The sequence below is a fragment of the Halyomorpha halys genome, unplaced genomic scaffold (genome assembly GCF_000696795.3).
Source record: "Halyomorpha halys isolate HHAL.00 unplaced genomic scaffold, Hhal_1.1 Scaffold1568.1, whole genome shotgun sequence".
Lineage (NCBI taxonomy): Eukaryota > Metazoa > Arthropoda > Insecta > Hemiptera > Pentatomidae > Halyomorpha > Halyomorpha halys.
Window position 1 is genome coordinate 190084 of NW_027106096.1, and position 13344 is coordinate 203427.

Below are 13344 nucleotides of genomic sequence, written 5' to 3' on the forward strand. Positions count from 1 at the left end.
ATTAAAATAAATAAATAAAACAATAAATAATCTCCGAGCTAATTCCCATTCAGCTAATAGTGTATGATCCCCAGAGAGTCCAAAATAATATTTTCTGCTAAGATCGAAATATCCCCGATGCTAACACCTAGGCCTTCTAAGAAGCTCCTTGTTCTATCTGGTATTGTTCCGGGAGATCCAAACCAGAGGTCTCTCACGGTGAACTCTCTCTCCCAAAGTCTCGCGGAATTTTTCCTTAAGAAAAGGGACGCATTTTTCATATATTTCCTTCTTTTCCCTTTCCACTCCACCTTCCTGTTCGAGGTCATTACTTTCAAATCTCACCGTCGGATCCAAAACCAGAGCCGCGCCTCCGATTTTTGTAAATGCGACAATATCGGCATATCTTACGGATCCTTCGGTGTCACTTTATAAAATAAATTATAAAGTTATAGTAGTCTGTGAAGTCTTGAAGTTTTATTAAATTAATCCTATTGTTATCTTAGTTAGCAGTACATGTACTGTTAATATGTGCGTTTTATGAGGGTATACCATGCCTATAAAGCAGGCATTATTGAGCCTTGAAGTAGTCTTACGAAGGGAGTAATATTGTAATATATTTATAAAGAGGTTTGTAAATTGGGTCATTTGCGTCAATAATACCTAACAGTTTTTTTTATAAATTATTAATTGGAGAAAAACTTAAAGCCACATCAATATTTTGTTTTACTACTTGGCTTACAGAAATACTCCTTCTCGAATACTGATATCAAATGCCGATCAGCAAGATTCAAATTGAAAGCACTAGAGTGGGACGGACAGGTTATAACGAAGGTAGATTCTAGAACAGGACTAACGACTCTAGTTAGAGCAGAGACAGTCAGAGGGAGCTGTTGCAGGCACAAAACTCTCCTGATCATCTCAGCTCTTCCGGATTGTCAGCTGTCTACCTGTCCTTCTATCCTAAGGAGGGAGCGACTCTAACTTATCATGTGGCGTCAACATTTCCTCTACCGTATGATTATTGTTAAGCTACCTATTTACGGTTAACAATAACAATTCTTTGTCAAAATTTTATTATATTCTTTTCAGAAATTTATTTTTATCCTTTATGAACTTCTTTATTCTTTACACCGTTCGACGAACGTTTCGAGATCTTCAGTCTATAATCAAGTTCTTATTAATAATTAGTAGACATACGTTATTATAAATTGAAAGTAATTTTTATTTATTCCAAATTGAATTAAATGTTCCATTTTTAATATTAAAAAGCTATTTTTTTTTTATTTTTCATTTTTTTTATTTTCCTTTATGCCTATCAGTATATCCATATATCAGGGCAATGTTTTACCAAAGAAAACCCTTTGGAACTAAAGTTGTATGATTACAACTAATTACTTGTTTTTCCAAATTTATTATGACAGAACTATTTTTTCTTTCTTTAAAGAATCGATTCTGCCCAATAAGACATTGACAAACAGCAATTCTTCTGAATGCTTAAGGAAAATAATGGCAGGCGAAAAAAAGAACAATACATCTAGGTGCTGATGCTAGATAAAAAAAAAGCAATGAACTTTTGTTACGAAAAAAAATTATCTGTATCGCTACAACCCATGAAGAGTTAGAAGTGCAGAAAGCAAGTATAGTTACTAGACCTACAGTTGTGCAAGGAGATGATTTGATCAGAATCACGTTCGACCACCAGATTATTCCCCAATTAAGGGTACTATATGAGGAACCCCGGAGAGCTCCCGAACCCACAGGGCTGACTCACGGCTGAAGTGAGATAGAAAATAATTATCTGCTACAACTCGATTCGAACTCTAGTTATTATATTTAGTAGAACAGTTTCTTACCAATGAGCTGTCTACCCCTATGTTTATATTGAATATGCTATATTCAGCGTAAATATATATTTAATGATTTGGAAAAAGTCAGTTAAACAACAATGACATTCTTTACTGATATCGTATCCGATTAATAAACAGAAAATAAAAATTGGGTTTAAGGGCCTGGGAGCAGAAAGAACAATATATTTAAAAAATGCAACAAAGATAAAGGAAAAAGAATATTAAAATGAAAATATAACTTATCATTTAACATCCATATTTACCAGTTTTTAAACGAATACAGATAACATTTATTTATATTAGAATAATAGGTAAAATAGCACTTTTGATTAATGTCTCCTAATATTAATAATACTATATTAATAAAAGAGCAAATATGAATATATTGTGTATAATTGTATTGTGTATAATATTCTATGTTATATTTAACAAAATACATATACAAAAAATAAAAATAATAATAAGGAGATTAATATATTCAATACCGCAACACACAACGGCTTGGTAGGTTAGTATAGTCTATATTCGCGGTGTCGCTCACAGGGTATAATGACAGTTCTAGCAAGACAAAATTATTTTATTTCAATTTTCCACAGAATACACATATTTAAGTTAGTTCTTAAATAAAATAAATCATATCTCTAAAACCAAAGATTTTTTATGGTACGGTATACATTAAAAAAATATTAACTATTTTCTTCATTATTTTATGATCAAATAAGTAATTGTTTTGATTAAATTTCTTCTCACCCTTAACAGTTTTCACTATTTATTTGGAAATAAAATTACAATGTTAAAAAAAGTAGAGCGATTATGCTGAAATAACCATATTAAAATACACAAGTTACAGAGTTCCTTTGAAATATACTGATTAAGTACATAGAAATCGCCGTAGCATTCATGTTTTTTTTTTATATAAATAAATATCTATCTATCTAGATATTTGCGAATAAACAATGCAACTAACTTAAATACGTTATTTTTATAAATACATTTTTTTTAATTATCTTTATTGAAATTTACAATTGTATATTACATAATGTATAATACATTCAGTAAATTTGATCTTAGTTAAAATGGAGTGTTACAGGTGTGTAGAGCAAATACCCATTGGTAGCACTCTAATGACATTTTACATTAGCTGATCTCGTGGCCATCTTCTTTTCAGGCGCCTCGGAGGATTGACAGGAATGAAAGAGGATGCAAGGTTAGAAACTATGGGGTTTGAGTGGTTAGGAGGTTTACAATGGAAAGAGTGATATCTGGTTCGGGCTAGATCGGTTACATAGGGAACATTAAGGTCTTTATTTATGATTTCATTTATGAAAAAGTAAGGAGCATTGAGGGTTTTGGATAAGTAAAAATATAAAACAATAATTTAATGGTTATAGCCAGCCTAGAATAATTCTAAAATATTAAAATTAAATAATTTCCTACAAATAACGGCTTTAATAATAATAATAATAATAATGAGATGTAGATATTGACAGTAGATAAAAAAGTGGAAGATATGGTTGGGGGATGCGGTCAGAAAAAAAAACAGAAATAAACAAAAAAATATTTATTCATGCCGACGTTTCGACTTGAAGTACAGGAGTTCATCAGTGAGTTATAGGCGGAGGTTATGGCTAAACTGAGTTTAATTATAGCGGGAATATTTTGTTATAGCCAGAACATCTGCCTATGACTACCTGATGACCTGAAAATCAGGTCGAAACGTCGGCACGAATAAATAATTTTTTATATTTTTGTTGTTTTTTTTTGCTGACCGCACCCCGATCATTTTATTTAATAATAATATTTTGTATGATATTTTTTTTTTATCTTGACAATTTTGTATTTGCACCTGTAAATCTAGTTTAGAATCAGCAAATGAGCTGTACTATTCAGGCATAGCATGGGCTGGCATGAGGGTGCGTTGTCCTGATGTTAAGTAAATTATTTGATCAGACTAGACTTGTACAATATAATAATAATATATTATTATGTATAATAATAAATTTTGTTTATTTATGTCGTTCATTTACTCATTTATTTCCTTTGTTCGTCTAATTCTAACACAGGATAGGATTTAACGACTCTTCTTTGGTCCCTGAATGGAGAGGGAATAAAATCCACTATCTCCCAGAGGTACAGTGGCAAAACTGTAATTGGCTCAGTGGGCCCAAACAAGCTCCTCTCGTTAGGCTCATGTCAACATTACCGCTCCAACTTCGGGGTCATGGAACCTCCCTCAACAAATATCAAACCTTTCCATCGTGGAGGTACATCTTTGATATACCTCTTTGTATTAAAATTATTAATTTACATTTTTATAAAGGTATCTCTTTGTCCGGACCTGAATTTCGAAATAAAATGATAAATAACATGCTAATAAGTAGGAAGAAAAGAGCATTTACCAAAACAAAAAAATAAATTGAAAAATTATTGGCACTTTCAATGAACACCCACCTTAACTCATAATTGATATATTCAAATATATATATTTATAAATCGAAAGTAACTTTTCATATATAACCATGCATAAACGGTTGGGTTCTGACTATATTGGAAAATAGATCTTCCTTTTCTAATAAACTAATTTAAAAACATTTAAACTAAAGTTTTTTTTTAATTTGAAAGTGCTAAAACTGTAGCATAAAAAGATATATTTGTACGCTGAAAATGATAAATAAAACTCATTTGTGTAACCTTATGGAAATTAGCTAAAAAATTAGCTTTTCACGTTATAAATTAACAAAAAAAAATATTATTGATAAATATTAATAATATTATTAGTAATTATTATATTTTACAATTGTGTTGTTTCATCTGGTTGTGTTTAGTAAAAAGTATCTTCATTGGTAAATCATAAGGCCTCATCTTCAGGTGCACTAATATTGTTGTCCTCTTTTAACTTATGAATACTTATATATAATAATAGCATATCAATATTACTTAACATATCTCACTATTGGTATAATGTTTAATATCTAATGATAAACTAATGCTGTCTAATAGTTGTTTAAATATTTTAATAAAATATTTAATCATTTAAAACGTGAGTCAATGTTTTTTTCTCTATTGTCAAAAAACTGCCTAATATTGTAATTTATTAAACAATTGATAAATGTTAATACTGTTATCAAGGTGGTTGTGTTAGAATAGATGGTTCTAAATCCAATTGAATATGTGAATACTCTACACTACTCTATAAGACATCGAAAATGCCTGTTCATATAGGTTAGGTAGCTGGCTAAGAGATGAATGGACAGGATAAGTCTTACAGGAACTACACGTAAATCCTCAAAGGATGGAAACTTCACTCAGCAGAGAACTAGCCAACAGTCACGAAGGGGATTGTATTAGGCGTAGGTTCTTTCAAGAATGAAAGGACTAATAGGTATAGGAAAGAGGAGAGATCCGGAAAACAGCACTAGGATGTGCTTGTCCACTATGAGGAGAATTCATCACCAGGAGGAGAATTCCCTGAAGTTAGCCAATTAAGTTGCACAAAGTCAGCTCTCTGGGCTATTAATCGCTATCGAGAAATGGAACGTGTAAAATGTTTGCTTTTAGTGGATCAAAAGCTTCTATTGTAATATATATTGCTTCTAATAATACATTTAGAAATATAATAAATGTTTATTACTACTATTACTATGCTAGTCAAGGTTAAATTATTCACAAATACAATACACATATCAATATACGGTGTATGTGTGATGACTGTAGTTGTTACAATATAAACCAACAGATAAAGGGGTTGCTTAGGGTTTAGATGAACCAATAAAATAGTTCTATAAACAAGCGCTTTGTCGCCGTCTGCACTAATATACGTTTTTTGTATGAGTCTAAGATATATTTTGTTAGTAGTTTCTGTAAAAAACAAAACAAGTCCCATGTTTTGTTAAAAAAAGAACAATTTTAGAAGCTAAACTTATATTGTACTTAAAATTATTTCGAATCTGGACATATGGAGTTGAATTTGGGGCTCCACTAAACCTTCGAATTCCTCTCGTATTCAATCCTTACAATCCAAAATCATTCGTAAAATCCTCAATGCTCCTTTGTCACAAATAAAATCATACATAAAGACCTTAATGTTCCCTATGTAACCGATCTAGCCCGAACCAGATATCACTCCTTCCATTATAAACTCTCTAACCACTCAAACTCCCTAGTTTTTAATCTTTCATCCTCTTCCATTCCTGACCATCCTCCGAGGGGCCTGAAAAGAAGTTGGCCACGAGACCAGCTAATGTAAAATGTCATTAGAGTGCTACCAATGGGTAGTTTCTCTACACGCATGCAACTCTCCAATTTAACTTAGATCAGATTTACTAAATTTATTACAATGTACAGTTGTAAATAGCAATAAATAAATATTTAAAAAAAAATTATTTCGATTGAACTGTCTGGTTTCTTATCACTAGAGTAGATTTGTAGCCCTAGTCTTTTTAGTTTTTGTCTTTTTAGACTTTTGTCCTAACATGGTGTGCAGTACGTCAGTCACTTAGAAGAACAAAGGTTGTCCACCTAACCGGAAAGACATGAAAGGTGGAGAAGAGGAACGAATTGATGGACTAAATAGTGCTGATAGTGGAGCGCTTATAACACTTAAAATATAGCATAAAATTGATATGGAGGAAAAATGCAAAAGAGGAATAAAACAAATTGGAATTAAATATCAAAATGTACTAAAAAAAAAATTAAATCTTCATAATCATTTACAAAATTTGTGGTAACGGATCCCATAGTTTTAGTCACAAGGCAAATGCGTCTAGTGAGAGTTAAAATGTAATGATTCTAAAAATAATGAAATATGTATTTATACATGAAGAATGTATTTGATATGTTGAAAATGTGATTATTGTGGAAAAACAAAACGTCTGAACCCAAATTAATGCTTATGGAAACGTTAAACTCCACATTAGATCTAATTCAATTTTTTTTAACACCGAGTCCATCTACCCTGGACTTACCCTATTATATCTTAAATTCAATGAAAAAGTACCAAGTGGGCATAGGGTAAGCAAATGTAAAATAAATAGCATTCAAGTTTATTACTTCTTACCTTGGTGTCAAAAGAACATAAAACATTTAAAAATTATATTTTATTTTGAGCTTTTCTTAAAAAACAATTCTTTTTTTTTTCATGCAAACTCAAAATTTGGCCTTTTAGGAAGTCATCAAACACACACTCTTTAGTAGATACTTATAAATATAAAATAAAAATACAAATTTATGAAAATGTTTTTGGAATGAAAAGGAAATGTAGGGAGTAAGAAAAGCAAACTTTAAAAGTTATATTCCAGTTTCAAAATTATTTCTCAGATTAAAAATCTTGTCTCCAGTTCAACGAGGTCAGATACTGGTAGTAAAAAAATAATTTCTTAGTTTTTAAATTTTTCCTCTAATCACCATAAAAAAAAATTCACTTGTTCCTACTTAACGTTTATTACAAGTTGAAGGAATTTTTCCCTTCTTATACTCTTCATGAGCCAAATGGATTAGAAGAGACAAGAGCAAAATTAGCAACAGTACCATCATCTTACAACAGAAAGATGAAATGTAATCATCTTATTTAACAGCTTAACAGTTTAATGTATATTTATTAGTCTATAGTCCAACCTATGTTAATTTCAATAGTGTTTAAATATATTTTGTGTCACATTGTACAGCCCACTCAATAAACATTAGGACTAGTGTTATAATTATAATAATTGCATACACTGGCTTTACCCCAGACTGCAGTCATGAACATATATATTATAATGAAACATAAATAACAAAGGATACATAAGGAAACAAAAACCAATGATCCAATATTTATTATTCAAAAATACATTTTATATATTACCTTTGTTATGTTTGACGATTTAAAACTATAAGAACATTTTTATCAACAATTAAACTAAACATTGAATAAATGTATAATTGTAATCACTTCAGGGCATGTCTGTCTGAGATGAACATGGCGAAGACAAAGGCGCATAAAATGTTGTTTTTAAAATTTATTTTAGTACGTTTCGACTGACGTCTTACTTCATCAAGTATCCAATACAAACGAAGATAAATTAAAGGGAAAGTTTTCGATTGTCGGCTATGGAAGGTAAAAAATAAAATATTTTTTATCAGAATGAACACTATTGTATTCATATATATTAAAAAAAAAAAGTAAACCACCATCCGTTATATTTTTTCCATTGAAAATTCTTCATTTCGCTCTTTTTTATTATAAAAAAAATTTCAATATTAGGAAAATTAATAGTTTTTCGTTTTTAATTTGAAGCGTCATTAGGCCATTATATATATTAAGGATTTTTTTTTCTATAAAAAGAATTGATTGGCGTATAAAGAATCGATTAGATTAAAAGGAAAAAAAACTTCTACTTACTAAGCTATTTACGTCCACAAGATATGTGTTGATTGCTGGACTCGTGTAACCACTATTTTTGAGGTTTTTGGCAAAAATGACGAATGAAAAGACAATTATGAACAAATAATTTGTATTTTTCTGTCACCATAAAATTCTCGAGGCGCTTATAACAGAAATAAATTTTATATCTTAAAGGATACAACAGTTTAACAAAATATAACGAAGCTGCCATGTAGGGCAGTCTCGACTTATCCCGTTCGAATCGGAAGTATCTATTTTGTATATTATGTATTAAAAATATTGTATTTGTATATGTTAATAATACTAATAATAATGTTATTGAAAACGATAAAAACTGGTAATTTTTTAATATTATAATATCTAAACTTAAAGATACTTTTGAGGATGTTTTTTGAAAATCCGTCATTTGAGTCCTGTTAGGAACATTTCAATGAGAATAACACCTATCTGGTATTAAAGAGCAATTGATTTTTATTTTATTCATTTATGAAATTAAATCCAATGTGATTCGACCAGACGACAACTTCTATCGATCGGTGCCAAAATAACGCAAACACACAAAAACGGTAGACGTAAGTTAAATATAATTTTGGATATTAGGGTGTAGAGTGTAGATGAGTACAATATGAATCGATCTCAAGTGACACAACTAATAATTAAATTAACAACAACTAAAATGAAAATAATAATTATTTCAAAAAATAAATTAAATAAAAAATAACTGAAAGGACTTTGAAGTGAATAATAAAGCTACAAATTTGCAATTAGTGAATAATTATAATAATGAAAATAAAATTAAAATTGATTCACCAAGTTTGACCAACATTGGAGTTTGAAAAATTTAATTAATTTTTTTCGTTATATCATTATTGAAATTTACAACTGTTTATATAATATGTATTATTATATAATACATTCAGTAAATTTGATCCTAGTTAAAATGGAGTGTTACAGGCGTGTAGAGAAAGTCAATTCCATAAATTGATACTGCATACAATCGATTTCAGCGAAAAAGTTGCTGTCACATCCCAAGTACATACCTGTCATTATTATACAATTTCAATTTCTTGTGACTTTTCGTTTTTGGGCTAAGCTGTTCACAATCAGAGACACACACACACATATGAAGTATTTGTACATGTATAAAAAAAAAATAATGTGCATTATTGATACATTTAGAATAATTATATTTTCTTCTTTTAATATTTATTCATTATTTAAATACGTTTTATTATATAAAATATAACTCATCAATATTATCATATAAAATATTTATATTTAAAAATACTTATTTTTTTCTCAAACTAAATCCATCAATCTATTTAGATTTAAATTTAGGAAAACTAATAATAATAAAAAAAAATCACTTAAAATCCAAAAGTAAACTTTGGTTTTTAACATTACTAAAGCCCTTTTACCTGACTAGATAATTTCTGAATTACATAAACAGATCATTATAAAAAAAAACTGTACTTACGTATCTGAGTATGGAAAAAACAAAACAAAAGAAAAACATGTAATACAACAAAAATAAATAAAAATGCACGTCTATTAAAAAACAATCGGAAGGAATTCATCTTCAGAATACTACATTAAATTAAACTACCCGTTTGTTACAATACAATATAATTGAACTTTTTCATGTACATTATGTAAATAACTTATATAAGCTCTGTAAATTAAATAAGGACTTGGTGACCTCGAATTCACTAAACACAATTTGAAAAAGATTAGCCATTAAAATTAAAATTTTTATATTAACCGATTATTAGTTTTAAAAATCGTGACAGTAATCTGACATGTTGTATTGATCTAATTTAGATCATAATTACTTATTTCAACTCAATTCTTATCCATTGACAGCGGCGTTGAGTGAAGTCTTGAGCTGTTAGCTTCAGTTCAGAACAAAAGCAATTTAAAGTTGCAACGTTGTTCTAATTGACCTGAACAGTTCTGAGATCTTTTGGTTATTTTAAATGCCAATATGATCAATATTAAATTCGATTGTTGATTTTTTTATCATTTTATCTGATCAACTAATGTAAAAAATAAATTATTTTTATTTCTCAAACGTCGCAAGATGTATGATAATCATCACATCGGCGATCACAAAATACCTATTTACGTCCTCTAAGATGTGTATTAAGCACAACTTGTAAAGGATAAATATTGCTGTCAAGCTTTAAATACGAAAGCTAACTGAAAAGAGTATTTTCAAAACTATTTCTTCAATATTAATGAAGAGAAAAGTATTCACACCTCATCCTTGGAAACCCCGTTCAGTCGAAGGAGAATATCGTGTAACGGGACACCCTTAGTTTCTGGAACAGTGCTCCAAACGAACAGGCAACCGGTCAAACTCAAGAAGCCGTACGAAAACAAACATGGGGTAAGACCCACTTTATCAACGAAAACAGGGAAAAATTTGACATTTAAAAACGCAAGTAACGTACCCCACCAAATAACTACTGAGACGCCTAGAGCTTTTATATCAATCGGTAGTGTCTCTGATGTAACTATATAAGGTATCGGCCCAGCACCCAAGGCGTAGTTGAGGAGATGGACTGACAAGCATAGGATAGGAACCCACCGGAACGATGATACATCGCTATTGCTGTTTTCTAAATGGAAATATGTTCCCAATGTTAGCAATGACAATCCCATGAATACATAAGATATAAGGAGGAGAAGTTTCCTTCCACAGCTGTCCACGATGGAACAACTGATAAAGGAAGCCAAGAGTTGGATGATACCGACAATAATGGTAGCTGTTTCCGGTTGGATAGAACTACCCGATTTAGCGAATATGAAGGTGGTATAGGCGAGGATAGGAACCGCGCCGCTGAACTGCTGCCAACTGAACAAACCGAAGCCGATCATCAACGCCTTCCTACTACCTCTTGTGCTTATCAAAGCTGATATGTTGGCACTACCTTGATCGTTCACAGAGCGAGCGAAGCTATCAATCTCTTCTTCAACACATTTGACGTTGCCATTACGCAGCCAATGTAGGGATGCTTCCGTAGCCTTGGTGTCTTTCTTATTCCAAAGATATTCTGGAGATTCAGGCATCCATAAGAATAATAGAAAGAATATTACTGGAATAGCCGAACATAGGAAATTAAACGCCTGGTAGGAAAGTAAGGACCCTAGAGTATAAGCGAACACCACTCCGGCGTTCAAGGACAGCATGACCATGGAGCCTAGGGCACCCCGAATTGCGGACTGGGCTGTCTCGCTGATGTACGCCGGTCCGATGATAAGAGCTCCCGATCCAGCGACGCCATTGATGAACCTCGCGACAAGGAGAAGATTCTGGTCGGCCGTGAGTGCGATGAGTCCCCAGCCGAAGAGGAACGAGCCACACACAAGATAGCACCCCACCTTCCGCCCCAACCTGTCGGCCAGTCTGCCCCAGAAGAAGGGACCAGTCATTCCACCCAACAATGTCAATGAGGCCATCCAAGAGAACTCTGCGTCAGACAGTCTACCAATAGGGCTTCCATCGCTCTGCAGCAAGCTCTGGACTGGAGATGTCCAACCCATCGTAATCCCGAACAAAAGCGCCAATATAGAAACTGAAAATTCATCAAAATAAAACTATCAGAAAAATATAAATAATGGTAAATTTATGGTAATATTAATAAAAAAAATAAAAAATGATTATTATAGAGCTATCGTTCACGACATGAAGTCCCATCTTGAGTAAATGTTATTGTTTTAATACGAATAATATCCGTCTTTGGAAACAGCATAAATAACTAATAGTAAAATAAGTGATATGGACTGTATTAAGTTAATACAATAAATTACGCTTTATAAATAAAAAATAAAGCATCTAATTATTGATAATAAAAAGCAAGTAGGTATAAGGGTAATGCCATATAGGTTACAATTTTGCTTAGTAATGGTTAGTCAAATTTAGAATATGTGAAATTTATTTTGAGGAGCATAGAACTTAAATTTGGAAGATAAACTTGTCGGTAGGAATGATTTTTTTTTCTAGCCTCCTATTTATTTATTCTCAATCAATTACAATTATATATTACTTAACCTTGGAAAAATTATATATACACATATTTACATTTTAACTTGTTTTGCCTGATGGCATTATAAGATGAGGAAAACATTGTCCGCTGAAGGCGGTTTGTACATGAGTGGCGTGATAGCCGGGGAGCTAACAGAGAATGGAGAGGGACCATTCCAGCTGGCGGTAGGAACATGATTGAACTTCTCTGTGGAATGAGTTTTAAGGATTTTATTTCCTTCCTTGTCCTTTATCCTGTTCTCACAACCTCTGTTTTGTGTGTGAATTTACTCACTTATGCTATATTTATTTTAACAAACAGAAAAAAATAAGTTTATAAAATAAAATAGTTATTTGGTTCTGAACTCTGCTCTGTTTCACTTTTTTCCACTTCGTTTTTGTAGGCTCCTGGTTGGAAGGCTTTCCCATAGATGGCGATACGTTCCTACTCTTAAAGTGTAAGTAAGCACCTGAAAAAGAACTGATATTTGTATGGCCTCGTCATACGCATTTGTATTTTATTATTTTTAGTTATGTATAGTGTTTGCGGCTTTAGCGCACTCAGCCTCCACTGGCTCACTACCAGTGATGCGGCGAGAGGGATGCGCTGGGATCTTTTGAGCTCTGCTCAACCTCTCACACGTGGAGGATAGAGTGGGCTGAGAGATCATCAGATCGATTGTGTAAATATTGTATATTAGATTGTAAATGTGACTAGAGACTATATATCATTATGTTATTTTATTTATTTATTTTACATGCAGATACTTTGATTATGTTCATTTTGTTTATTCTTCTGTTTGTATATACCTTTATTATTTTAAGAGTATGTTTTAATGTATGTTGGTATTTTAAGAGAGTTATTTTTTTTATTCATTTATTTAATTTATTTTGTTTTATTTTAGTATGTATGAGATCATTCATCACTATTACCAATGCCCACAACTGTGTGGCAGATTGTAATATCTATCAATAAATAAAAAGTATTATTAGTAAATTAAAAAAAAAGTTATGTATAAATGCATGTGTTAAAAATTTATATATATATATATATATATAAGTTACGGTACGGGAGTTGCGGAGTCAGCTGTTATTTCAATGTCAGC

The 13344-nt window shown here is 31.3% G+C and overlaps 1 protein-coding gene across 1 annotated transcript; it reads right to left on the reverse strand.

Annotated features, from left to right (window-relative positions):
* Positions 1–4565: 4565 nt before the first annotated feature.
* Positions 4566–11790, reverse strand: LOC106690070 (facilitated trehalose transporter Tret1; the record flags this gene model as incomplete). Its single annotated transcript, XM_014435344.2, is given in 1 exon segment — positions 4566–11790. A coding segment is annotated over 1 exon segment (1326 nt), but the record flags the coding sequence as incomplete, so codon positions are not given.
* Positions 11791–13344: the final 1554 nt, after the last annotated feature.